The following is a 26,801-nucleotide window of genomic DNA, read 5'->3' on the forward strand; positions in this document are numbered from 1 at the left end:
AAAACCCTTCATTTCTAGTCAAGTGGAAACAGATTCAAACTGTTTGTCTTATTACCCATGCAACACTACATGTATTTAGTAGTCTGTTTACCCTCTGATGCTAAGTGGTTTCTTAAACATGTACCTGACAACACAATATACATTTGCAGTACTTCTTGCAACACCAAGGATGATGAAGTAGATAAAAGAAAGTAGAAGAAATGGGGTTTCTATCAGTGGAAACTGAGTCTTTTTGGTTGATGGATGATAGGAATTCTTCAGTAAGAACCTTGACAATTAAAATGTCAGCTATGTTAGATTGTTTTTCCTGCACGAATGATATTGCTTGATAATTATCCATTCTTTCTCTGGCACTTGGATTTTTCAGACAATAAAACATTTGATTAAGTGCTTGCTCCAGTAGAAAAATGTTCTTCATTAACATTCATTTAAAGTGAGGTTGGTACTCTCACAAACAAAAGAGGATGACTCTCCTGCCCTTCCCCCAAAGCATATGAAAACTTACAAACCATGCTTAGCTATTCTCAAAGGGCACAACATATAAAAGCTATAAATTTGCAAGCTAAATACAGAATTCTCTCTTTTTCTAAAGAATACTTACACTGATCAGCACAAGCATTGCTGATTAATTACACTGTACTCCTGTAGCCCTCGCTTGTGGAGAATAAGGCTGTGCTTATAGAAAGGCACAGCTCCTAAATACATATTTATGAAATAAAATCCAATCTGCTTGTCCAGGTTGAGCAGAAAGGTATTGCTTAAACAATATTGACAGCTAAGAAGCTGTAATATTTCTGAACCACAAGGCTGCTTCTCCAAAGCTGATAGTCCAAAAGCAACCGTTCCCTTCATAGTCTACTCTTTTCACATTGTGCAAACACCGTAATTACCTCATCTGCTCATACAAATACTGCCCAGTTATCTTTTTGACAGCAGGAAAGATTTTATGCTTACCCATCAATTTTTCCATCAGGAAGTCACTTCTTGAATTATCATGTCTTTTGGAAATATAACACGCTTGGTTGTGCTTTATGCCTGGTATTCTAACATCCACGGTTCATGAATTCTAGGATTGAAGAATACATAGCAGATTTCAAATCTGGGGTTCATCTGTAATTCCTCTGGTCTATAGGACAGTATATCTGGCTTACACAGAGTAATTGGGTGCCTGTCTTAAGCAATGTTTAGTTTATTGTGAAAGGCCAGCAGAGTACACCATAAAGCCAGGTCAATTGTAGTTTAAACCAGATCAGGTTTATATCACAAATTAGAGTTCAGCCACTGATTGAGCTTTGATTAATGGATCAAAAAGATTACACAGACTGTATAAACCAATCTGCTTCTATGTTGACAGCGTACGATTCACAGCAAACCAGAAAACAGATCATATGGGAACTGGATTTCACCGATTTCTGGCTGTCAGTCAGGGCAAGTCTAAATTGTACATCTGTGCAAACTTGGCTCTCCTTCTCCACGGTCAGGCATACAGCCATACCAAGTCTGAATGGATCAGGATTTCTTTGCCCTGCAGTTGACATTGAGTGCATGCTCCCCTGTAGTAGCAACATGAGGCAAACACGCTGCAACTCAGTCACATGTGTTACATAGCTGCAAGTGAAGAACATAACAGTTCTTTAAAATATTAGTTAGACTTAACTACCACAGGCTAGCCTGGAAGCTACTATTTAAAGTTATAGACTCCTTTTAAATCAAAACTTACAACTATTTATATGCTAAGGGCTGTGTTTAGCAGTCTCACATTTGATTTTCTTGTAATCCTGTAATCGTGATTAGCTTTCTAGTAAAGAATTCTTACCTCAGAAAGGGATAGAAAAGCAGTCCACGCATTTCTAGCAGTCTGTGAACACACCACTACAAGCTTTTGAAAAAAGGGTGCCTGTAACTCAGTGGAATAAAAGTTTTAATGGTTGTACATGCATTTTGTCTTCATTTTTCAGCACCTCCAACTTCTCACACAGTGAAAGGTGAGGAGGACATCAGCTCTGTATATAAGGTCACTTTTCCAGCTGTTTCAGCAAGAGATCCGAGTGCTGTTGCTTCTTGTACCATTCAGTAGTTTATCTCCACAGCATCTGAACTGCCATGACTGCCTTAAAATTGCCTGGCACAGAGGGATGTTGTTTCTAATTGTTTGTAGATCCACACTTGAATTGTGAAACCAAAAATCGTTTTACCATCCTTTGTGCTTCAGGAAGGAAAATTGCAGCTAATAAAGGCCAAGATGCGCAGTGGGTTGACAGATTAGAAAAATTCCCATAGATATTACAACCTGAGCGAAAAGTGTGTCCATTTCACAGCTGGTAGAATTTCCAACAGAAACTATCACAATAATGTCTGACTTCCACACTACTCAGCAAATAAGCAAGGGCAGAAAAGAAGACTGGTAACTGGTAACAGTCTGGAAGCTGAATAAAAAGTCTAGTGGCAAGACTAGAAGTAGCAGCAGCAAGAAACAAGTATTTCCAAGGAAGTATATAGCCATTAAAAGTACTGCAGGAGAATGAAGGAACTAAGACTTTACTTATAAGTAAGGTATACTGATGAAGAGATAAAATGTTTCACATATTGGTAAGAACTTCACGTTATTACAGACATCACTTGAGCGACAAAAGCAAGATGCTTTGTATTTTTCATGCTGAGCTTTCTGGAAATAATCTATAACATGCTTCTCAAATTTATTCAGATAGATTAGCAATAGCTATAATGACAGTTAGTGCCTTGCCATTGCTCAGCACCCCGCAGACGTAAATAGCATGAAAATAAAATCACAGTACTATTACATTTGATAACTGCAGAATTACATTACATGAAATATACGAGGGCTGTTCCAAAAGTGATGTCTCCTGTTTCATAATATTTGCCCATTAACATCAGAGGCAGATGCTGGTGGTATAACAGCAGAGGTTGAAACTTTCCACTAATATTCCATTCCATGTTGTTGCCACATGACAGATGGCAGCAGAGGGGCAGTCAGGCCAAATGGTGTCTGACATGGAAGTGCATATGAAGTAAAGGTGTGTAACTGAATTCCTCTATGTGGAAAAAATGGCACCCACTGACATTCATTGACACCTGCTGAATGTTTATGGAGTCTGAATAAGTCGGTGTAAGCACAGCAAAGCAATGGGTCTTTTCAGCACTAGCAAACAGTGGTGCTAATACACCACTCTCACTGGTGCACATTTTTCTATTTATTTATTTTTACAAGCCTAACATGGGGCTCTTGTCTTCATAACAGGTGAAAATGCACAGCTAATGGTCATGACTACAATGAAAAACAGTTTTGTAGCTGACAATTAGCTCTATCAAACAGTGTCACTGTGCTCTTTGTAGCTGTTGTAGTTTTCATGGAAATAAATAGGAGGTATTACTTTCAGAGTAATCTATACATAGGAGGAAATTTAGGTTAAGAGGAGTTCTTTTTAAAATAACACCAAATGAAGTTCCAACAGCACCTAGAAAGAGTAACACACTTTTCATGTAAATATTAAGGACTATGAAGCTAAAAATCTAATTCAACAGTATTTGTTTTAAAATCACAAGAGACTTGGAATCATGAAAAAGGTTTTGCAGCAAAACATTAACCACTTGCATTTGCCAATCCTTGCCTGCTAGAACAGGGCACCCTCTCACCCTCAATCACTCAGACTGCAAAACAGAATCAATATCCATGCTGCTGGTTCAGTCTGGCAATCTACGTCAAATGTCCCTGAGATGGATGGTTACAATCGATCACAGAGGATCCACAGCTGAAAAGCTTATCTGTTCTTGGCCTGACAGGGGACCATTTTCTGTCAGGCAAGTGTTCCAGAATGAAAGTAAGAAATACTGTCATAGTCCTGGCCACCTATTTCAATGAGCCACTGAAGGAGGATTAAAAGCACATCCTGTTAATCCTCAAGTGCTTTTGACATGACCTGAACACTGAATTTTCTTTCCAGATTATTGCATTAGAACTGATCAAAGTTGTGTATGACATAAGTAGCAATTTTTCCATGGACTTCAGTAGCAGCAGCTGGATCAGACACAAGAACTGCTTCTAAGAGACACTCACTTCAGCTCCTAGGCAGTAATTATGACAGCAGATATATGCTAATCAGGAACTGAGAGCAAAACAGTACCATGAGAACTCTTTTCACTCTTTACTCCCTCTTTCAGTGTACTTGGAGCTAGAAAGAAACACAGCCTATTTGATTCCTTTCACTAAGTAGTAAAAAAATTGTGTCAGTAACGGGAGACTTCTGAGGAAGCATAAATATTTCAGACTTCAAGAACTTGAAACGTTCATCTTCAGCATGGCGCTTTAAAACCTTTTGGAAAAAATAATCCTGAAAGTGAACATCAAAATCTTCAACAAAATCCATGTCAAACACTTCTCGTGGAATAACCAGGGATTTGGATACAGCAGCAAGATTCTGTTGTGGAAGAAAGTGACAAAAGATTGAAGCAAAGCATGTAATGCCTAAAATGGCATGAAATGCTGCTGATCCTGTCGCCGCAAGCCTAAAATCTTGTTAGCCTTAGCTGACTGAGGCCTCCAGTTTTGTAGATTCTTTGCCTAATATTTATCTGAAGAATAAGATACTGCTCAAATTTGTAGTGTACTTTTACATCATGTCAAATTTTCTTGCTTCAGTGCTTCTCAACTTGTCTGTATAGACAGTATTGTAACATTGAATTGAAGCTCTTATTCCTTCAGCTGCACTTCAGTTTGAGGAACAGCATCTATAAGATAATTACAATAGTACAATTAAATGTTTACACTTATTTCCTAACTAAGGTGCGTAAAGATGGTCATGTCTTCATAAACAGTGAAGTTCTTGACTAATGAGATTGGCCAGCAAACACTTGGTCATGAATAAAATTGTTCAATCAAGTATTGATAATCAACTCTCATCTTATGGGTCTTGGAGAAGCAATGCAATCGCTTTATAACATTATTCTGAAGAAAGTAATCCATTAAATAACAAAAGCTTTATGCAAGTCCAAAATACAGCAGCAGTTACTGCAGAGCTGTTCATTATAAATGCATGATTAAATGAAGAGAACCTTGTACAGTATTTAACAAAGCATGAGGTCTCACAATTAACGATTTCCAGAAATAAAAAAGGTGAATACAGACAAGATTAAGACAACAGCTGAAAAATGCATCCTGATCAATGACAATAGTTACAGTACGCATTTTACTGATGCATCTCTAAAGACCGCTTTGCTAAGTCTTCACCACTGAGCAAGGCTTTTTCTCTCTTACTTTCTGTACCACAGCTGCTCTAATATGAAAAGATATGTACATATTTGTACTCACAAGGTCATAACAGGAAAAAAACTACAAAGGGATCCACCAACCACAGAGAGCTGACACCTTTTTAGACCCTCTTTGTAATTCATTTGTGAAGCTCAACCTAGATTCCCAGTTGATGTCTGGATTAAAAGGGAAAACAGTTATCCATGCGCTGGGAGGAGAACTTTGCTGAAATCTAACAACAACAAAAAGTCATATATGTTTTCAATTCTTTTTAAAAACATCATATAGAGACAACACATGTCACTCACAGGTCATTAGTAGGGCTGAGTTAGACGTTCACACCTGTAATGTGAAGGAGGAAAAGGAGAAAATAGTATAGACTAAAGTACACAAAAGTACTAACAAACAGAACATTCAATTAAGTTGCACTCCTGCACACTTTAAAAAATGACATTCAAAACACCTTGAGTAAGGAAAACAGCAACAAAAAAAAATCCCAAGATATATATATATAACAGTTGTGATCTGATCTGGGTTGGCCTTTGTGCAGATACAGAGCTGATGCAGAGCTTTAACATCATTGAAAGTCCTGGAAAAAGAATGATGTTTTGTTTTCACATAATGCAATACTGTCAGCTTGCACATTGCCCTCAGCAGTAAGCTGACTACAAGTACCACTTCTTCCTTTCTCTCTCACACACAAAATTGTGACTATAACTCAATCCCAACCATAGATTAAATAAATGAAAACACTCTAAGACTTGTTCTCAAATTACATTTCTAATATTTTGATGGAAGACAGAAGGCATAGGCTATAACCTTTATTATTTACTATAGGATAAATACTGAGAATCTATTTTAAGAGGTGCACTTGCTACAACTTTTGCACACTCTTTCATCTCCTATCGACAGGCCTACTCACTTAATTTACCTTCTGTGAATCCCACACACCTCTAGCTTCCTTTACTACACGTAAACATCCTATCTGTGGAGAAATTTCTTGAAGATATTGCAAAGCTCTGAAGATAAAGCTATTAACTCCAATAGATAGTAACGTCCAATGCTTCCCAGGCAAAAATTCCTCTTCCTTGTTAAGATAACTGATAACAAGTTCACACTTGGAAATAGACTTTAAAAAAAAAAAACTTTTTACATTTCAAGTTTCAGAGAGTCTACACAGGGCCCTGCCTGAGAAAAATAACATCCAGGTTAATGACAGGATGCTGGAAGGAAAAAGAAAAAGCAGAAGGGGGATGCTGGTTTGATAAGCAAGTAGAAAAGATGATGAGCCAAGATCTAAGATGAAGTAATCCTGAATTTCTGTGCCTCGTCCATTTATTTCATGCTCTTTTCATAGGAAGAAGTAACAGAGATTACACTGGCATGCAATCAGGATCTTTAGACAAAGGCCGTGCTAGTGATAAGGCAGTCAGGCAGAAACTCCTAAGAACATGGTCTTTAATTTCTGTCATCATGGCAGATTAGGGCCAGAAGGGATAACTCCTAGCTTGCTTTTAGACATCCCCGTTCAAGTTGGATCAAAAATTCAAAACACCAAGTTTGGTAATCTCAGCTGAGCTCTATTTGCACAGCTATTTATATCAGGCATGCTGGCATGGTCAAAAATCTCAAGATATTCAACCATGGTGGTATTAATAGAACAAAAGAACATGGAGGCATACTGCACTGGTTTTTCAGTTCTGTGCTTCGCTGGACACTACACAAACTAATTGTGAAAGCGGGATAAACATGTTTCTATTCTGTTCACAGTATATTTTCATTTTCAAACAGGCACCTACACAGGCCTGGCAATCAAATTAAATGACTATGTAGGGGGCTGAACAGGCTTTGCCAGGCCAATGACATGAAAATTGAAAGCAAAGGAGTAATTTTCTCCACTGAGAACACGTACTGCTGCTTCTGCATGGAACTAATGTCCTGAACTATAATTAAGTTACTTCTTTTCTTGCTCTTCCAGTGCTCCAATAACATTTTACCCAATTTTTTTCAAGATGTGTTCAGGTAAATCAGTCAACGTTTGAATCATTTTTTCATGAAACTCAGTCAGTTATTAGAAAACTAAACCTTTTCTGAAAAACAGAACTTTAAACAGTTACTATTCTCAAAGGCCCTCCGACTCACTATTACTCTGTTTCTGGAAACCACTTGTTTTAAGGGCTTCATAAATGAAATTAAGTGAAAGGGTGAATAAAGATTCACACTGTTTAACAGGGATGCAAGTATCATCAGCGAGTAGTGAGATATGCTCACTTACACAACAAATCAGGGAGGTATGTAGGGAGGAATACCATAATCTCACCTTTAGTATCGCTCCCACACAAAATAAACCAATCTATGATCTTCCCAGGACTAACAGCAGCACTGCAATAGATCTCGTAATGAAGATGCAAGTTTAGGGACAGCATTCCCCTCTCCCTGGTGGTATTCAAGGCCAGGCTGGATGGGACTGTGAGCAACCTGGTCTGGAGGGAGGTGTCCCTGCCTATAGCAGGGGGTTGGAACTAGATGGCCTTAAAGGTCCCTTCCAACCCAAACCATTCCCTAAGATACTCTCTTGATAATCACCAATAAATTCTATCTGCCCCAAACCTTAATCACCATGCTGCTGCCCTGACTAGAAAATGCAAGCATCAAAAGTAAATTATTCATGAAAATTAGAATATCTATTTACAAAACATTCTTAATTTTCCACCATCTCTTAGATCCTTATTTGCATTACTTAAAAAAGCACTGCGAAAAATCTTGCAGGCATTCTAAAACGTCTGTCTTTCCTGCATAGTAGCAAGTTCCACTTCATTTACTCCAAATAGGTAAATTCTTACCATAGCTATTCAGTATAGCTTGATGTAAGTGAACATCTCAATCAGTAAAACTATGAGACCGTTTTCCTTCATAATTTACCTTATCTTTTGAAAGAAGAACAAAGATATTTCTTACTCAGGATATCAACTGAAAGTTCAAAGCTGTCCCAGTTAAAAACATCTGTATAACAACTCTCCAAATGTTCTCACAATGACAAGTTTTGCAGGCAAAGATGAAGATCTGTCTCAACGTATGGATAAAGTAAATAGGATAGCATTTGAAAGCCATTGCTTATAATGCAAGCTAACACCTCCATTGGGTTATACAGAAAAGGATCTCCTTACTCTGTCAGTATGAATCCACTAAAGCTGTGCTCACTCAACTGTGTACTATTGATTTCAGGAAAATATTTATTTTCCTAACTAACAAAATCAAACCATTCAAGTCAAACTCTGACCTCAGACTAATAAGACACTCTCCTTCAAACGCTGAAGATACAGAATGGTGGAAAGGAGATATCCCAAACATTAACTGAAGCAAAGGTGCACATACAAAAATGAAACCAAAACAGATTTCAATTTTTACAGGCTACATATTTCAAGGACAAATTTTCACCAGTATTATGACTCCCCACCCACAGTATTTTGACAGTATAAAAGAGCATTCTACTATGGTACTACTCCAGCAACAAGAATCAGCTGATCAACAAGGGTATGTATTTCACCTCTTAATATGCAGAGAAAGGGAGATACTATTTTTATAAATCATTAAAGGATGACACACTCCAAAGCACTAAGAACACACTCAGTGTTGTAGTTTAACCCAGCAGCCGCTCAGCATCCCAGAGCTGTTTGCTCACTCTCCCCAGGTGAGGCAAAGGAGAGGATTGTAAAGATAAGACTCATTGGTTGAGATAAAAACAGTTTATCAGGAAAAGCAAAAATCACACATGCAAGCATACAAAAATAAGGAATTCCTTCACTACTTCAGATGAACAGGCAGATGAGATGTTTAGACACTCCCAGGAAAGCTGGGCTCAGCACATGCAATGATTTCTTGGGAAGACATCAGCCATCACTCAAAACATCTCCTCTTCCTCCTCCTTTTTCCCAGCTTTTCTTGATGAACATGAGGCCAAATGGCATTGAATGTCCCTCTGACCTGGCTGTGTCCTATATCCCAGCTCCTTGTGCACTCCCAGCTCGTCATAGGCAGGGCAGCATCAGAAATATAAACAACCTTTACTCTGCTCAGCAGTATGCACTGCTCAGCTCCAACTAACATCACTGCTGTCTCCACTATTTTCACCAAAAATCCAAACCCTGGCATCATACCAGCCTCTTCAGAGAAAATTAGCTCTAACCCAGGCAAACCCATGACCAACTACTTTAAGAACCTGACAGCAGCAATTATTCTTTTAGATTAATAATACATGTATACTAATTTTGAAATTATTTATTCAAATTACAGCACTATCTACTGCTGTTCAAAGAATTCTACAATGGTAACAGCATCAACTGTTCAACCTTTATTAAACTGTTGATTAAAGATTATTCTTTGAGCATAAAGTCAGGTAGAAATATTTCAAAAATTGAAACTTAATAGGTTACAGATAGACTACTTAAAAGTAAATTTTCTTCATAAAATGATTCTTCTCTTTACAGTTAGAGATCAGAAAAATGAGACTTTCCTGCTATAATATTTTACAACATTAGCTTTTAAATAATACTTGAGGCACTTTTAAGGGACTATTAAGAGCTACGAACAATTAGCTCACTTAAAGTTAAATCTGAAGAGTAATCCTATGGTATTAACTGTTACTTATGATAGTGTTGTTGTTATATGGTTTTAAAATCAAGGTGCCCAGAAACTTAAAAGTTTGTAGAATTCTGGTCAGCTCCTAGATTTCTGAACACATGATTATATTAATAATTATGCTTCCCATACTTTTCACAAATAAAAGACTGTTTGCATATGATTTAATCCTTGGAATATAACTGTAAGATAGGAAGACAGGAAAGTGTCATTACACTTCATACAGAGTAGAAACAGACCATGGCCAGCTGAAATTAAGCATGAGACAACTGAACAGGCTTGGTCATCTCATTTGATGTTTTATCATAATATAGCATCTCTGATATTGCTCCAGCACATTATATTCTTTTGATAGTTTTCACTACAGTCGTCATCACAAAGTATTTTTAAAACCTGAGTTATTATTTAGAGAAAAAAAAACATAACATTATACACAGGACGTAAGTTTGGAGCAGATATTGAGAAAAGGAGATCTGTTTGTACAGCAGTTGTTCTTGGTAACTCAGTTTAAAACCTTTGCTGATTTCACAGAAAAAAATCACATCGTATTTCTGTATGACACTGATTTGCTAATGCACGTTCAAATAACAGAAGTCAGGTTCTGTTGAACATCAGTCCACAGCCAATGGGACAAATATGTGGCCCTCATCCCAAAGCCTCCCTAAGGACAGGAGGAAACTGACACTTCCACATCTCACCCTGCAAATAGCTTCACGTTGCTATGACTAAGAGACTTGTAATGCGCATTCATGGTCTCAAGTACCTGGCACACATGAGATATAAGTTCCTTAATCAAAAATTAGGAACAAGATGACAAAATACTGAGCTGGATTGGAAGGGAACTTCTCAATAGGAAGGATGAACTTCTTGATAGGAAGGATTTTCCTCTTGCTTTTGAATTCATTTGGGTTGTTGGAGTAGTTGGGGTTCTGGGCTTTTTTTTTGGACCAGACCAGTGACAAAAACAATAAAGCACTTCCAATGAATACTAAGGACAGTGATGAAAGATAAAAGATGCCACTTTGTTCTTCCTTATGGCAAATGGACCACCAAAAGGAAATGCCTCCCACAGCTATTCAGTATCATATCCCAGAATGGGTCCCAGCCATTTCTCCACCTCTGCCACTGACAATTTTTTTCTCAGTGCATAATCTTCAACCTGCAAAAAGAACACAAAACACAATGAAAGTGGAACTCTGGCTTTTCCTGTTGACAAAAACTGTTTTTGAACACTGTAACACTATCTCAATGGACTGTGTAAGTTACCTGATCTTTACATATCTTGCCAACAGCGAAATATTTTGATTTGGGACTGGAAAAGTAGAGGCCAGAAACTGCAGAAGCAGGTGTCATTGCTAGTGATTCAGTTAAACCAATTCCTGAAAAAGAGAATGAAAACATACTTTTCTCCAGACTGATAATAAGCATAACTTCAGAGTCTTTTTCTGTTGGACAGCTTCAAGTAAACTCAAAATCAAGTAGCTTTCCAATGAGTAGAAAAGACAAAACCATTATCCATTCCAAAGAAAATATATACAGCTTTAAATAGATTGCAGACTTTCATTACAGCTTTACTGTAGAGTAACTGTATAGTTTGCAGGAAATAAAAAAGGATATTTTCAAAAATGAAATGGCTAACTAGAGCTTTTGAAACACAGGAAGGTACTTTGTATGTGAACTAACAATTAAGTGTTCAATCTGTAAAATATAAGAGGAAGACAAGTAGTAATTCCTCTTTTAAAAAAATTACCATCTGAAGGTTTCCGTGGACCAGGAAACACAGTGCTGAATTAGCTTTTATTTTGTTTCTATCAAGAACATCTTCTTGTATCCATAAGGATGCTAGAATTTTTCTCTCTGTGTAGCAAAGCCCTGTTTGCATGCAATGTGCTAATTAAGGACAAAACTCATTTAGCAAAAGCACTGGAAGTATTTTGTATTTTTTATCTTGCATGAGGAAAAAGGAAAGCAAAATAAAAGAGGAAAAAGCATCAATTTCCAGAACCACATTAGTTCCATTTTACATGCAGTTCTGCACACTCCAATTCTTTTTTTCATTGACATTTCATTCTCTCATTAAACAAGAACAGTCTTAGTAAGGCTGATGTAGTTACCTGTTGTTTCCTCAATGTTTGCAAGCTTCCACATTGTGAGTTTTTCTGTATGGTCAGGCTGGCTCGGATAACCAGGAGCAGGCCGAATTCCCTCGTATTTAATTTTGCGTAGGTCAGAAAGATCTAGCTGTTCATCACTACAGTAAGCCCAGAATTCCCTTCGAACTCTTTCATGGAGCTCCTCAGCAAATGCCTTGAAATACAGTGCAAATATATACATATATGTATAGTTTCCACATAGAGAATTTTTTTTTTTGTGGAAATGAATGCAATAATTATTTGTGAAAGATACAAAATGATAAAGACTTTCTCCTTGTTTCCACATTCCACATTCTTTCTAAATTCAAGAAGCATTTAGATGAGGTGCTAAGGGATTTGATTTAGTAGTTTAGTGGGTAGGGATGGTGATAGGAGGATGGTTGGACTAGATGATCTTGTAGGTCCTTTCCAACCTAATATATCTATGAAGCTATTAAACTACCAAAACCCTCATAAGGAACTTGGAAGAGTCTTTGCACCTGGAAGGTATGGATAGCAGACTCCCTTCTGGCTCAGAAGACAACTCTTCTCTTAAAAGAAGCTCAGCAGAAGCAGTTCACTTCCAGGTTTAATACAGAGCATGAACTAAGGCAATAGTCTAAGTTTATGATAAAACTTGAAACAGCAGTTTGTTAAATCTAGGACAAAAAAAATTTGCAAGGAAACATCATAAAACCTTATACCTCAGCCAGTCGATCTCCAAGTGCCTTTACCATTATGATATTGTACTCATCATCCTGTCTCCTAAAGTCATTGCATAACTCATCCACACCAAAGCAGGCTACAGCAAAAAGGCCTAAGTAGTCACAAATGCCAGATTCCAGTGGTGCTATGAAGTCTGAGAGACAGTAATACGGATCCGTGCAGGCAGAATCTTTTTCAGCCTAAAGTAAAATAAATTATATTAATAAACAAATAAGATAGAACATTAAAAACATATTATTAGAATATTATTGATCCAAACACCAGTATTTTTAAGACTAAAGGGCCTGGAGCAGTTCTGACAAACACCTAGCTAGTCTTTGAGCCACAACAGCTTTCCTCTCCTAGAATCAGATGAAAAGCACTTCTTCTGAGGGTGTTTAGATAACTAAAAAACAAAATGTCAAAGGAGAGAGATGCTGTACTGAACAGACATAGAGAGATGTTCTGGTTCTATTTACAGCTAGTAAGATTTAACAGCTAATTCTGCAGACAAAGTATTACAAAACAGCAAACGCTTGTGCCAACCACTGGGGAAGAAGAGGAATTTTCCATCTGTAACACTCAGACTCCACATCTGTCAACAAAATGGATAGCTGATAGCTTACACCTCAACTATGCAAACTGCTGAACTCTTCTTCAGCAACTCCCACTATGGAATGCCTGTGAGAGTCTGTAAACACTCCTTGTTTCTTATGCTACAAACCACGTGCTCTGTAGTACAGAATAGACAGTACCTTGGGAACTATGTTTACACTATCCACATACAAACTGAAACAAAAGTCATCTACCACTACTGAAAAGTTGAACCCCAAACAAGGTTCAAGGGGGTTTATGCAAAAAGTTAAGACCCCACTCCCCATCTCTCCCAAAAATGGAAAAAAGGGAATAGAAAGAGGTGATTGAATGCTGGCAACAGCATCTAACAAGAAGTTGAGGATGAAATCAGTTATTTGTTGTACAAACAACTTCTGTTCAGAAAACAACAACAAAAAAAAAAGAAGTGGGACAACTGTAAATCTATGGAACTTAAAAATTATTTCATGGCTATCACTTAGAATAAAAAAACTGGGAGAGGATTCTTCATCCATTTCAGTGTTTAATAATGCTTTTAAGCCAACCCCAAATGTAGTTTCAAAAACCAAAAAATGCCATCACCCCTCAAAACCAAAGAAATGGACAGTAAATTTTACATAATACAAGGTTATAACAAGTATCATCAAACAGAATAATTATTGTTTTCCTTCATTTGATCCCTATTTAAATTTAAGGCTCTTTTGAAATGATCATAGTTACAAGAAAATACTAAACATTTCCAACTTTCAGATTTACATCTCACGTTTAATGATGACAACATCACAGAGAGAACTCTGTGTACTGAGAGGAAGATTTTATATACAAAACACAATACAATTATTCTTTTCTATTTTATTCCAGCCTCTGCTGGTTCACTATGTATACTACATTGAAATATAATCAGCTAAAATAGAATAGAGTCCAGAAGAATGGTAACCACAGTAATGTAGTTTCATGCAGCTAAACTCTCAGAAATCCTCAATAAATTGCAAACATATGAGATAAAAAGAACAGGAAAAGTAAACATGATTTACATGGGCTACCAAAACGTGCCCTGGAACAGCCTCCCCTGAACATTTCTGAGAACTGTTTATATAAACTTCTGCCATGGACTTCAAGATAAACTAAGATCAGTCTCCATGCAATAGCGTATCTATTCCAGGGAGCTGGTAGATATAAGCTATGTACCTCTCAGTAAAACACTGCAATGCTGGCACAGAATAAGAATAATGTATTTCAGAAATTCAAGTATTTGTTAAGATTTGTTTCTGCCACATTTGATGACTAAATATATGAACTCTATGAATAAATAAAGAAGCCAAACTGAAATGCAGGGAAGAGAAGTGGTCTTGAAAATGTACAAGTTATCAAAATAAATGCAAATGCCAGCATGAATCAAGCACAAATACTTAAAATAACAAATCTCACAATTAGAATTAGCAGAAAACTAATTCTAAATTGGCTCTTCATATGAGGAATTTTATACAGAAAAAATAACAGAAACATTCATTTCCACTGAGCTTTACTTCCCAGGTATTCAATTAAAAGCATGATTAATCTTTAACATATCCAAACAGAAAGTTAAGGTAGAATCCAGGGATAGTATTATATAATTAAGGTTCCTTAGATTTTAACTTGGCACATAGGACTGATGTGATAAATACATACAGCACGGTGCTTTAGAATGGTTTAAAAAATAAAACGAAGACAGAAAACAGATTTGAAGCTGTCAAGTCTCAAAGCACTTTGTACAACTATTACAAAGTAAAATACAGCAAACGCTACAATAGAAATAGTTGAGTCATTACTCACAAGATCTTATTATTACTGAAAGAAATGGCAAGACAAGTGCAGACAGATAATGGCAATTATTTACTTCAGATTTTATTACACCGTTTCTGTTCTACTCTTGTGATTCAGAAAAAAATAATCACTTTATTTAACAAGTGTTCTGTCACTTTACCTGTTGCCTCAGGCCATAAAATTTTGCTATTGGTTCCGAAGATCCCACTGCCTCTTCAACAGCATACAAATAGATATCATCTTGAACACTTCGAGCTGGCCAGAACCCAAGCACACCCCTGGCTTGTAATTTCTTTTGATTAATCAATATTTTCAGGAGATTTTGAGCATCATTATAAACTTTCTGTGCTTCTTCACCTACCAAAAAAGATTTAAAAAAAAAAATTTAGAAAAGGCAAGCACTCATAAGCAGCTGAACAAATTTAACAACTTCTGAAGGCTGGTGCATTAGAGAATCTTATGGAAAATGAAACAGTCTATCAGCTACAGCATAAAATGAGCATAGCAGTGTGCTAACGTCTACACAGCTGTAATATATTATCTCAAAACAAATGGTACAGCCATCACCATCCTAGTAGGGGCTGAGGACTCGGAATGAAATGAGCAATAGGCAAAATGTGCATGTGCCTACGTTACCAGAGTGCATTAGATCCAAAACATTTACTTCAGTGTCACACTTTCAGTTTCATCACGTATTCCAAAGCCTACTGAGTAGTATTAAAAAGAGAAAGAGCCCTCCTGACATCTTCATCCTTAACAGGGATATGTGCTAATCGCTCTGTTCACATTTTCTCTCATTAAAATAGCAGCCCATGTTTTAGCAGGTGAATTCTAACTATGACTAAGCACTCTCATGCCCCACACAACAATATCAGTAAATGTTTTAGACATTACTGAAATCATTTGTGTAAGTGTCAATGAATCACAGAATGGCTTGGGTTGGAAGAGACCTCAAGGATCATCAAGCTTCAATCCACCTGCCACTGGCAGGGCCACCAGCCTCCAGAGTGAATTTTCACCATTTCTATTTCAAAATATTCGCAAACTGAATGTCGCACGTGCACAAAGTAAATGTAATTTCATTACTTACCTACTGTTTTATCATTAAAGACTTTAGGAAAACCCCGGTTGGGATATTTTCCTCTCAGTTGCCAAACATCAAAGAAAGGCTTCCAGTCAATGTATTCTACTAGCCTCTTCAGGTCATAATCTTCAAAGACTTTTGTACCAATGAATTTTGGCTTAACTGTAGGAACCAGAAGTACAATCTGACATGAAGACAATTATTTAATATTGCTCTTATATGTGCAGCATAACTGATGTTTCCCAGGCTCCACCACTGCAAAAGAATTCTTCTAAAGTAAGTTAAAATTGTCACTGCCACATCCTTCCCAAGTCATACCTTTCTCTGAGTTAAAAAATAAAAATAAGCATTAAAAGTCAAAATAGAACATATAAGGTCTTTTGTATTTTCCTGTAAATCAACCCTTAACTTTAACGTTGGACTTCTCAACTATTTCATGGGACAAAATATTCAGTGTAACACCAAAATCAACCTATCCATACCCAAAAGATTTTATGGCCCTGTGTCATACATAATTACAAATACCACTTTCTACATACAGACATAATAGGCTATGGTATTGTAAAATAGCTCTTTCAATTAATATGGAATTTGTAAAAGCTTTTGCTACCATCATTGTTGTGTGTATGTATCAGAAGTGAGAGATATAAACCTATGCTATGATGTATCCACAAGCTTTGTACTTGTTTTATTTCTGCTGTTCACTGCCTTATAACATAGCTTTTATTAATATGAGCTACTGAAATTTTTCATCTCCTTTAGACTCTGTACTGGTTTTCACTGGAATAGATCTAATTCTCTCTGTAGCAGCACATACAGTACTATGCTCAAATTTTCTCAGTTTTATCCTTCAGATTCTCTTTCCCATCCCACTGGGGTGGAAGTGAGGAGCTGTGTGAAACTCAGATGCCTATGAGGGGTTAACAAGCAATAGTCTTGTAAATAAAGAGACAAAGCAGTCACCTGTTAATGCCACTGCAGGAGGCACCTTCTTGTGGAAGGCTGTCTATATTTTTGGTGTTTCGTATTAAAACAAACAAAAAAAAAAAGGCACACAAACAGGTATAAAAAAAAGTCTACCTCTTCCTCCATTGAACTTAAACAATGGAAAAAAGTCTGCTCATACATACATGATTTTATGCAAGTTGCTACCCTATTTCTAACACATTCAAATAATTAAATAAATAAATGAAACAAAGAAGCAATAGAATCACCACCTCTACCACCACTAACATATGAACTGACCTGGTTTGTGGTCCGACAACCAGTCATTATGGAAACCTTTTGTTCTAGCTTGCTGTAGAGACAAGTATCTTCTTTCCTATATGGACATAAAGGTTACTTTTATAAAAACACTCAACTTTCTAACAAACTAACCATTACAGTGGTCATACAGTTCTAGGCAAAACTTTCTACAGAACAATTCTGATAAAAACTAATTTCAATTTCAAAAACTCCTGGCTGAATTCACTACAAACCTCTCTTTAACTGAGAGCTCTGCACTTGGTGATCTCAGTCAGTGGACTGATCTTAAAAAAGATGACTTGGCTGGACTCACTGTCCTGAGTAGAAGGCCTCAACCTTTATCTTTCACTATCGAGAGACCATTTAAGAGTCAGATGACTTTCAGTTTGCTTCAAGGATTCTTTACAAAAACAATGTCAGAAAAGTCAAACATTATTAGGCACTGCCACTCCACGCCTTTCATTTCTTCCTGTTTTCTCTTTACTCTCTTAAAATTGCAGTGCAAGTTCTCTACTTTGAAAGTGCTCAGATCCCTAACCAAAACAACACAAAGTCAACAGGAAAGTATGGTAGCATGGAATATTCAATACAACACAGTACAGCATCATCAAAGACAATCAGTGTCATTTTAGTTACCTCTGTATTTCCCTGTTTTCAGCCAGTGCCATGGGAGAGCACTGGTCTTCTGTAGACTGGTTAAGTTGATGTGACTGCCATCCCCAGAGATTTCCTAAACATCAGCAAGCTCTCATTCTGAACAGTCAAGACTTTGTCAGTATGTTCGACTACGTAAGTATGTTAGACTCATGCAGAATTATCCGTAATAGGCTAGAATTTTTTTTCTTGCCAAAAATCAGTACAAGTATATGTCAAGGTCTTCATAAAGAGCTGAAACTCAGTTAGTGATGATACAAGAACCAGCCACTTCAAACAGGAAAATAAGCTAGATTAATTATATTTGTACCTTGAGAGACTCATAGTGCTCTTGTCTAATTTCTTCATATTCCTCTAATATTTCTTCAAAGAAATCATCCTTTACACTTTCATCTAAGAGCTGGGAGCACTGCAGAAAGAAAAGAGAATGTACTAAGTACACACTATGAGGACACAGTATGAATTTCAGACTAAGCTATCTTTCAGAGGCTAGTTTCCAACAACTTTAACCAATTACATCCGACAATACTAACTAAAGCCTTACCACGAAACTGCAAACGACATTCAAAACATATTTAAACATATGATTATTAGTGAGAATACTGCCCTTCTATATAGGTAATATTAGCAGAGTCCCATCTGGCTCTCAAAAGACCCAAAAGAAGGATACTCTATGACTCTAGAAGCTGAATGGTAAAGAAACAACAGGCAACTTACTCCTTTCTAGCATTTATTTTTTTGCTAAGACTACCTATTTGTCTAACAGAGTGATCTCCTATTCCAAAGATCTCCTGTCAGCCACTTCATAGTACTGTTTTCCAATTGCCATATCTCTAATTTCACAAATGTACTCTAAACAGGGAGAACAGCAGATCACACCTAATCACATTGCTCCTCATTTTTAAACATCTCAAAACTACAGTCAAGAATTCAAAGTGAATCATGTCACCATCATTAGAAAACTGAAGTAAATATAGGTATTCAATGACAAAAAGTCAAATCAGCTCAATGAGATAACTAAGTGGCTACAGAAAAAAAAACTGTTGAAGTGACACTTGTTCAAGAAGTGGTCTCCTGGGGTCTCTTACATTTTTTCCCATTATGTTAAAACTTAGATAAAAAGATGAGAGGCATGAGAATGAAAAGCAGGACATACATATTTGCATAAAGGAGAAAGTGTAAATTTGAACTTACAACCACAACACTCTTGGATGCATCCAGGACATGAATTACAGGCGCGCTGTATCGGGGGGCGATTTTAACTGCTGTGTGTGTTCTTAAATGAAAAAGAAAGAGTGAGCATTTCACAACTGAAACAAACAAAAGCAGGAAAACAGAGAATAGACCCAATGAAATATGAAATACATCCTGACAATGCACAGACCAGAATTTCAAAACAAGAAACTATCAATGAGTAGCAGATTTTTAATAACAGGTACATAAAAACTTACTTCAAAGAGAATCAGAATGCTTCATAAACAATGGACCAGCTTATATACCCTCAGTGTCTAATCAGCTGACTGAAAGTCAGCAATTAATTAGTTTAATTCTAAGTAATCGCAGCAAGAAACTCCCAAACTAGACCTAACAAAACACTAGACAAATTAAGGTAAAATCTTGTTTGCTCATCTTCCAGCTTTCCCTCCCATGTGCTATCTTCTGGGTCTGTGGATTAACATTAACGTATTTTAGAGAGGATTATTCCAATTTCCATAATGCTCTGCTTCAGAGGCAGAAGCTTTCCCATTCACCTGAAAAAGGAATTCTGCCTATGGCAATAAAACAGAACAGACTTGCAACTGTTATGTCAGCCTAGTCATCTAAATTAAGAACTCCCAGTTTACCTAACAGATACTCATCATATCCCAATCAAAAGTTAGCAGCTCTGAACTGAGGCCTAAGCTCCCCATTCTTCAATTCTATCAAATAGTAAAAGCACTTGAAAATAATAAGTAACCAATTGTCTAAGATCATCTTAATTTGATTCTAGGTGATGTACTGTTGATCTTATGAGCTCATTTTATTAGAAAGATACTTTATCATACATTTTGATAGGAACTGACGAAGTAAAGAGCATAATCCTACAGTGGCACTGTATCATCAGGTATGGTTTTTTTTTGTTGTTTTTTTTTTAACAAACATTACCACAATAGAATCATCACCATTATTTGTCAACAACTGAATTTAACAAAGCAGCAGAACAAATAACACAAATGTTGTAAAATGAAACTTCATTATGTAGATTCTGTAGTCAGAATCTAGACTCTTTCTTTCAAACTAACCTCATTTTCTGCCTTTCCAAGTATGCATCCTCTACCCATTACAAATCATGAGGTCTACCTATTTTAGAGAATAAATGCAGACAGTTCTTCATTAGCAAGCTCTAACAAGTACACAACTTTTCAGAATACACGAGGTTAAACTAACTCAAAGCTGTCCAAGTAAAATTAAACACATACTACTAATCCAGTTTTCCATAAAGAATACCTTCGTCTCACACATATTTTAAAGAAATTGTATGTGTCCAGTCATGTGCACAATTATAGAGTTCACGAGTAAAATTGTTTATGAATAGAAAACTTATTTTACATACAATGTTCAATTATTTCCACATTTAATGACAAAACTTTTACTGTCATCAGCATTCGCCTTTATGTATAAATTTTACAAATCTGTTTGATGCTGCTTATTTTAATCAATTATTATGTACAGATACTAAAAAGACAGAAAGAAAGTGCTCTCTAAGGCCCTCCACTTAGAGTAATATCCCACCCATTCTTATGTTTGCTTAGGAAAAAAACTCTTTGTTTTCACTATCAAAGCCATAGGTAAAGAGATCTACATGAAAAAGAAGAAAAAGGATATAGTGAACCTTGCATTATAACCACAGGATGAATAAAGGCAGCTACTCCCTGTTTGCTAAGGCCATTAATAAAAAAATACACGATGCTAATGGTTCTGATGGACTATGTGCTGCTCTGGTAAAGCAAAGCTGCTAACAGCTTTTAATTACGTAAGAAATGACCTCTGCAGCCTTCTGAGCTGTCATCTACTCAAGAATAGCGAACATAAACCACTTAGCAAAGTATGACAAGGCCACTACACTATGCCCAGAACACATCTGTGGTAGAACAGGATATCAACAAAAAAAGTTCAGCCTATCAAATGCAAAATGGTAACTACTTAAAGGCAAGTTGCTAGAATGTATCTCCTCTATCACACTGCTTGAACAGGATTGGAGGTTCAACACAATCAGAACAGTGCTGAACAAGGATCTAGGAAAATACTTTCTGAAAGAAAATAGCTCCCTGATGTCTATATGATCATCTCTAGTCTCAAAATGATTCATACTGGGGAATTATTCCAGGGAATCAACTTGTTACAAGGGTAGATAGTGATAGAACAAGGGGGAATGGTTTCATGGTCAAGGAGGGAAGGTTCAGATTGGATGTCAGGGGGAAGTTCTTCTCAGAGAGAGTGGTGAGGTGGTAGAACAGGCTGCCCAGAGAGGCTGTGGATGCTCCATCCCTGGAGGTGTTCAAGACCAGGTTGGATGGAGCCCTGGGTAACCTGGTCTAGTACCAGATCTGGAAGTTGGTAGCCCTGCCTGTGGCAGGCGGTTGGAAACTGATTATCAGGATCCCTTCAAGCCCAAGCCATTCTGTGATACCTAACCCAATCACACAAGAACCACTTGAGATACTATCAATTGAAAAAGCGTATGTCTGGGGAAAATGAGGAAAAAGGGAGAGAGAAATAGCTACTGAGATTTTCCCCTGGTTAACACTGTTATCGTACACAACCCCTTTTCCCAACAGAGATATCTTACTTAGAAGTAGTTGCTCCTCCAATCAGCAAAGGGATCTTTATTGCCAATCTCTCCATTTCCTTGGCGACAAAAATCATTTCATCCAAAGATGGGGTGATGAGACCAGACAGACCAACTATATCTATTTAAAATTTACAAACACATACATATAAAAGGTTTAGGAAATCCTGTAAAAATTTATTAATCATTTTAGGGTGGAAGTCTTTAATTTGTAGCTTCAGATAGAAATGCATGATAGAAAACACTGAGATAGAAAGCATGATAACCTCCAGTGTAGAAGACAGGTTTACCTAAATTTAAAAGCTTTCCAAGAATGGAAGTGATTCTGAATCCTCAGCTTTAGAGATTTCTCAGTCTTCACAGCTGTTTAACACCTACTGCTCTAGTTTCACAATAAACATATAATATTTCTGATTAGCAAACTTCAAACTTCAGAGGCTGAGGTACTAAACTTATAAACTCCGCTCTTAGAAACAGCAAATGCTTTCCAGTTTCACCACAACTAATATTTTCCAAGACTGTTTACAACTGTAACTGAGTTCAGAAAGTTCAGTTCCTTTTTACTAGAATCGTTAGTTCTGTTTTCCTTGCTTTGGCAAGGCCAAATTCTTATACTGATTTAAAACCCAACATAAAGTTTGTCAACCTTTCCAAAATTCCATTTACCAATGTGTAAAACAGATACTAAAACATCTCTACTATTTAACACAGGTTTTCAGTTCCTGAGACTAAGTTTCATGGAAGAAATAAATACTAAATAGTTATCTCTGTTATTGGAAATGTTTCAACCTCTCTGAAGGTAGTTGACAAAATAATAGGCAACACAGAAATGCAATGAGTAGCAAAAAAAAAAAAAAAAACCCAACTAAAAAAAAAAAGAGAGCAGGGTTTGAAATTAAATAATTCAGGAGTACTAATGAAATCTCTCTATACCTGCTTTGTTCTCAACAGCAGCTCTCAATATCTTATCACATGGAGTCATGACTCCTAAATCAATAACTCTGTGAAAAGAAGTGAGATGACATTCTTTTAAAAAGTAGTCAAATGGTTCTGCTAAAGGGCAAACACATCGCTCTTACTGTGAATGGCTTATTGGAGTTAAAACTGAGATTAATTTTTGTTTGTTTCTCTCCACACAACTACTGGAATTTTAATATAGAAACACCTATGGTCTGGAAAAAAATTTCAATGCATCAAATTACTAATGGAACTGTAGATAAGAAAATCGGGTTTTTCTGATGATTAATTTTTTATTTGAGGACATTCAGGCAATACTAAACATTTCTGTGGATATCATACTTTACATCAGGAATATAAGGTGATTTACTTCATTCCTATTAGCCCAAGCCATTGTCAAAGTTTCTACCTATTTTTTCTACTTCCCTGCTTCAAGTGAGCCATGCAAGCCTGCTGGCATCATTCAGTCTCTTATTTCTTCAAGTTAAAAAACACAACAAGAAAGTTTGAAAACAACAGAATTTCAAGAAGTAATAAAACAAGGTTTGCTACATATACACAATGCTGCTACTATCTTCAGTGCTTTGCATTTTAAAATGATGAAATTATCTTGGCTCTCTTTTGAAGAACAAGTCAAAACCAAAACAAAATGAATGAATAGTAAGTTCCAAAGCATTTGGGTCCACACACCACTTGACAAAGGACTCTGATAGAAACACGATCATTCATTCCAACACTGCTGTCAACCATGCCATATGCACACAGGCCTTGAAAGTGCTGACTTTTCTTTGAAGCTCAGAATTAAAATCTCATCTCTTATATAACAAAACATAACACAGTGAATTTTTAAAACCTTGTTGTTAACAAACAGCTTGAAAAACATACTAAGATTTCCTTTTTCCCAGCACATCACTAAACACAGAAGTAGTCTTGTCTACTGGAATTGTCCTGTCTGGTTTCTTCAGATATTATACTTCTATGTTTAAGATGTTATACACACATTTAATTAATATTACATGTAAAACTTGATGTTCTCACACATTTTTCAGTTAATATTAAACTGCATTAATCCCAGATGGCAATTTCTTGGGAAAAAGGTATTACAGAAAGATGCTCAGTTTCCTCATCTCCACATTTGTTATAGCTGACGCAATCTATCACAGCTAGGAGAATATAGAACAGTTCCTAATACATGCCTAACTAACAATTAACTCCACAGCTGCATCAGGCCTAGTATACTAATTTTCTAGCTTTTTACAGTTTGGCTCTCAGCTACCCAGTTTTAGTCTCTTTACCTGAAGTTGTTGCAGCCCAGAACGACTCCCACAATGTTCTTGCCAATATCATGTACATCACCTTTCACAGTTGCTAGTACAATTGTACCATTATAAGGATCCTGAAAGTTGAACAAATGGCACAAGAACTCAATTATTCAGAAGCTTCAGTATTCTCTCAATATCAGTAAAGTGATATAGTCAATATAACATCTATTTCATAAGATACAGGTAATAAAATCTTGCACAAGACATGTTCATGCAAATTGATTGCATGTTTTTCAAAACTGCTAAGAATAACAGAGCACTATGCATAAAACAATCAGATTTGCATAGCATTCTGTGTAGTGCAATAACTGAAATCCCAAAGCACTTCTGTTTCAGATGCAAAACTCACCCATAAATAGTTTAAATATTTAAAACAATAGGGTATGATCACACATCCAGTCATGCATCGAGGGCAATCTTTCTCCAATGCAATGGTGAGAAGAATGAGAGGAATCAGGAAAAGCAAGACAGACTGATTTTTTTATACAACACAAACAGCAAGAGATTCATTTCGGTGTAGTGATCAGGCTACTTCATACTGTGCAGTTTGAACAAATGCTCTGGAAAAAGAATCTTCTTGAAGGGAATGTGTACTGCCAAATAATCCTAGGATCCAAGGGTTCCGCCAGCAGCATAGCAGTGGAACTCTACAGTCCTCCAGTAAGATGTGGGTCTTCATGATCCATCTTTAGTGTCTAATTAATTTTGTCATTTTTAGCAGCTCCAGCCATGTTTGTGCTGGTGCAGGATGAAATGCCAGCAGTGGACTACCTGAATTGCACAGAATTTAAATCAACTGGAAACCTGAGCACACTGAAATTTGAAAATACCTACCAGCCCAGCCAGCCACATTCAATTCCTTGACACTATAAAAACTAGTTTTATGTTCCATGAATCTACACTGCTTTCTGTAATTGCAATTTTCAGGGGTGGGGGCTTTATAGAGAGTGATAATAGTATTTCCCATGGTCCTAACATAATTAGTTGGGACATCCTTACCAATGCTGCTGCTTACTAAAAATCTGTCATTTCCCCAGTGCTCCCATTTTACAGAAGAACACAGAAATACAAATGCAAAATGAAGGCAAGTTAGTCATCTCTATGCAGCAATGCAAATTTTGCAGCTGAAAATTAGCTGCTGGAATGTAAGAGAAAGATAGGGAAATAAATTAACCAAACACTGTGAGATAAGACAATGTTGCCCCCAATAACTGCTCATGATTTAATTAGTGATTGATATGCAAGTAAAAACACTGCTTATGAGAAGAATGAATATGTGCACTGAGCAACAAACATCATGGGCCAAAGCACACAGTATTTCAGCACTGAATAAACCCTACTTAGGGCACACTGTGGTTTCAGTTGTCTCAAGCAAGGAGGTCCTCAAGTTCTGGGCACATATCCAAGATTTATTTTTTTTTTAAATCTTGATAGAGATCCACAGCCACAGCTATTTATCCTCAAATGTAACTATCAACACAATGCATTTCCTGGCAGTGTGAGACTAAAACCATCCTGGAGGTTACAGAAGTCTGGGTGACATTAGACAGATCAGCTACCAGAGTCTGCAAGTCATTTTCCAAGTCCAAATCTAAATTTGGGGATAAATGCAGCCGGTTTTAGTCTCTCCAGGGTCAAAAATACTCACAAAGACCAAACTCTTAGCCAGCAAAATGTGGAAAACGTAGAAGGACTGGAGCCCTACTTTTTCTCTCCTGTCCCCCTCAGGCACACATAATGCCTCACAATCTCTAACTATATATTTAAAAGACCTCCTAGACTGCACATTTCACATTTCACTCAGAATTAAGTGCCAGCAGATCCTTGTCCAGTGCCCAAGGAGGCAATATGGTAACAAATTTCACCGATTTCAAATAGCAACAGAACAAAACAGAGGTGCCAAATACCAGCTCTGTTAACTGCACTAGATTAAGGAAGAGCACAAGCAGGAGGGAGATGACACATAGAAAGGTGACTCACGACAAGAGAACAGATCTGCTTGAGACATTAGAGAGAAGACACTGTCTTTACATGCAAAAAAGACTATGCTTCCTTTGAGATTAGTAGGGTTTGATTGTCAGGCTGTTTTTCAAAAATATTAGTTGTACTTATTAATTTATGTTGGATAATCACTCAACAGATTCACAGCAAATGGAAAGATATACAGTAAGAACATTTCAAGGGAGGAATTAGAAATCACTCAAAAATCCAGAGAAGATAAGACAAAGAAAACACACAAATATCACCTTTTCTCTAGACTCAGCGATTCTTCTTTCTTACTTGTGTTAAACACCAGATTATGATAAAAGCTATTGCCTCTGAGAACTCATGAAGACATGTAATGTTCCACAGGACTAAAGAAAAGTTGCTGCACAACATAAATTTGATAGTCAGACAAAGCCAAGCATAGAAGAAAAATATTTAATCAACAAAACTGCACCTATAATACAATCACCATATAGCAGACATAAGTATTTTAAGACTGTCTATTTCTTCTCAACTTTTCTACTGCAAAGAGTCTTGTTAGTACTGAGCAAGAACAGAAGACCTATATCTTCATTTTCCAATGCTA

The 26,801-nt window shown here is 36.7% G+C and overlaps 1 protein-coding gene across 1 annotated transcript in view; it reads right to left on the minus strand.

The window, feature by feature from the left end:
- Positions 1–9,270: 9,270 nt before the first annotated feature.
- The window catches only part of MTR (5-methyltetrahydrofolate-homocysteine methyltransferase), a 46,017-nt gene continuing 28,486 nt past the window's right edge, over positions 9,271–26,801 (minus strand). The window contains exons 22-33 of the mRNA XM_065730013.1: positions 24,203–24,303; positions 22,884–22,951; positions 21,951–22,071; positions 19,316–19,397; positions 18,432–18,530; positions 17,468–17,543; positions 16,229–16,384; positions 15,299–15,495; positions 12,741–12,941; positions 12,019–12,211; positions 11,171–11,283; positions 9,271–11,063 (exon numbers count right to left, since the gene is read on the minus strand). Coding sequence (XP_065586085.1) covers positions 10,977–11,063; positions 11,171–11,283; positions 12,019–12,211; positions 12,741–12,941; positions 15,299–15,495; positions 16,229–16,384; positions 17,468–17,543; positions 18,432–18,530; positions 19,316–19,397; positions 21,951–22,071; positions 22,884–22,951; positions 24,203–24,303 — 1,494 coding nt within the window. The 3' untranslated portion in view covers positions 9,271–10,976. The remainder of the gene's footprint in view (positions 11,064–11,170; positions 11,284–12,018; positions 12,212–12,740; positions 12,942–15,298; positions 15,496–16,228; positions 16,385–17,467; positions 17,544–18,431; positions 18,531–19,315; positions 19,398–21,950; positions 22,072–22,883; positions 22,952–24,202; positions 24,304–26,801) is intronic.

The sequence above is a fragment of the Cyrtonyx montezumae genome, unplaced genomic scaffold (genome assembly GCF_038088225.1).
Source record: "Cyrtonyx montezumae isolate F1298 unplaced genomic scaffold, pur_monq_1.0 scaffold_0, whole genome shotgun sequence".
In the NCBI taxonomy this organism is placed as follows: domain Eukaryota; kingdom Metazoa; phylum Chordata; class Aves; order Galliformes; family Odontophoridae; genus Cyrtonyx; species Cyrtonyx montezumae.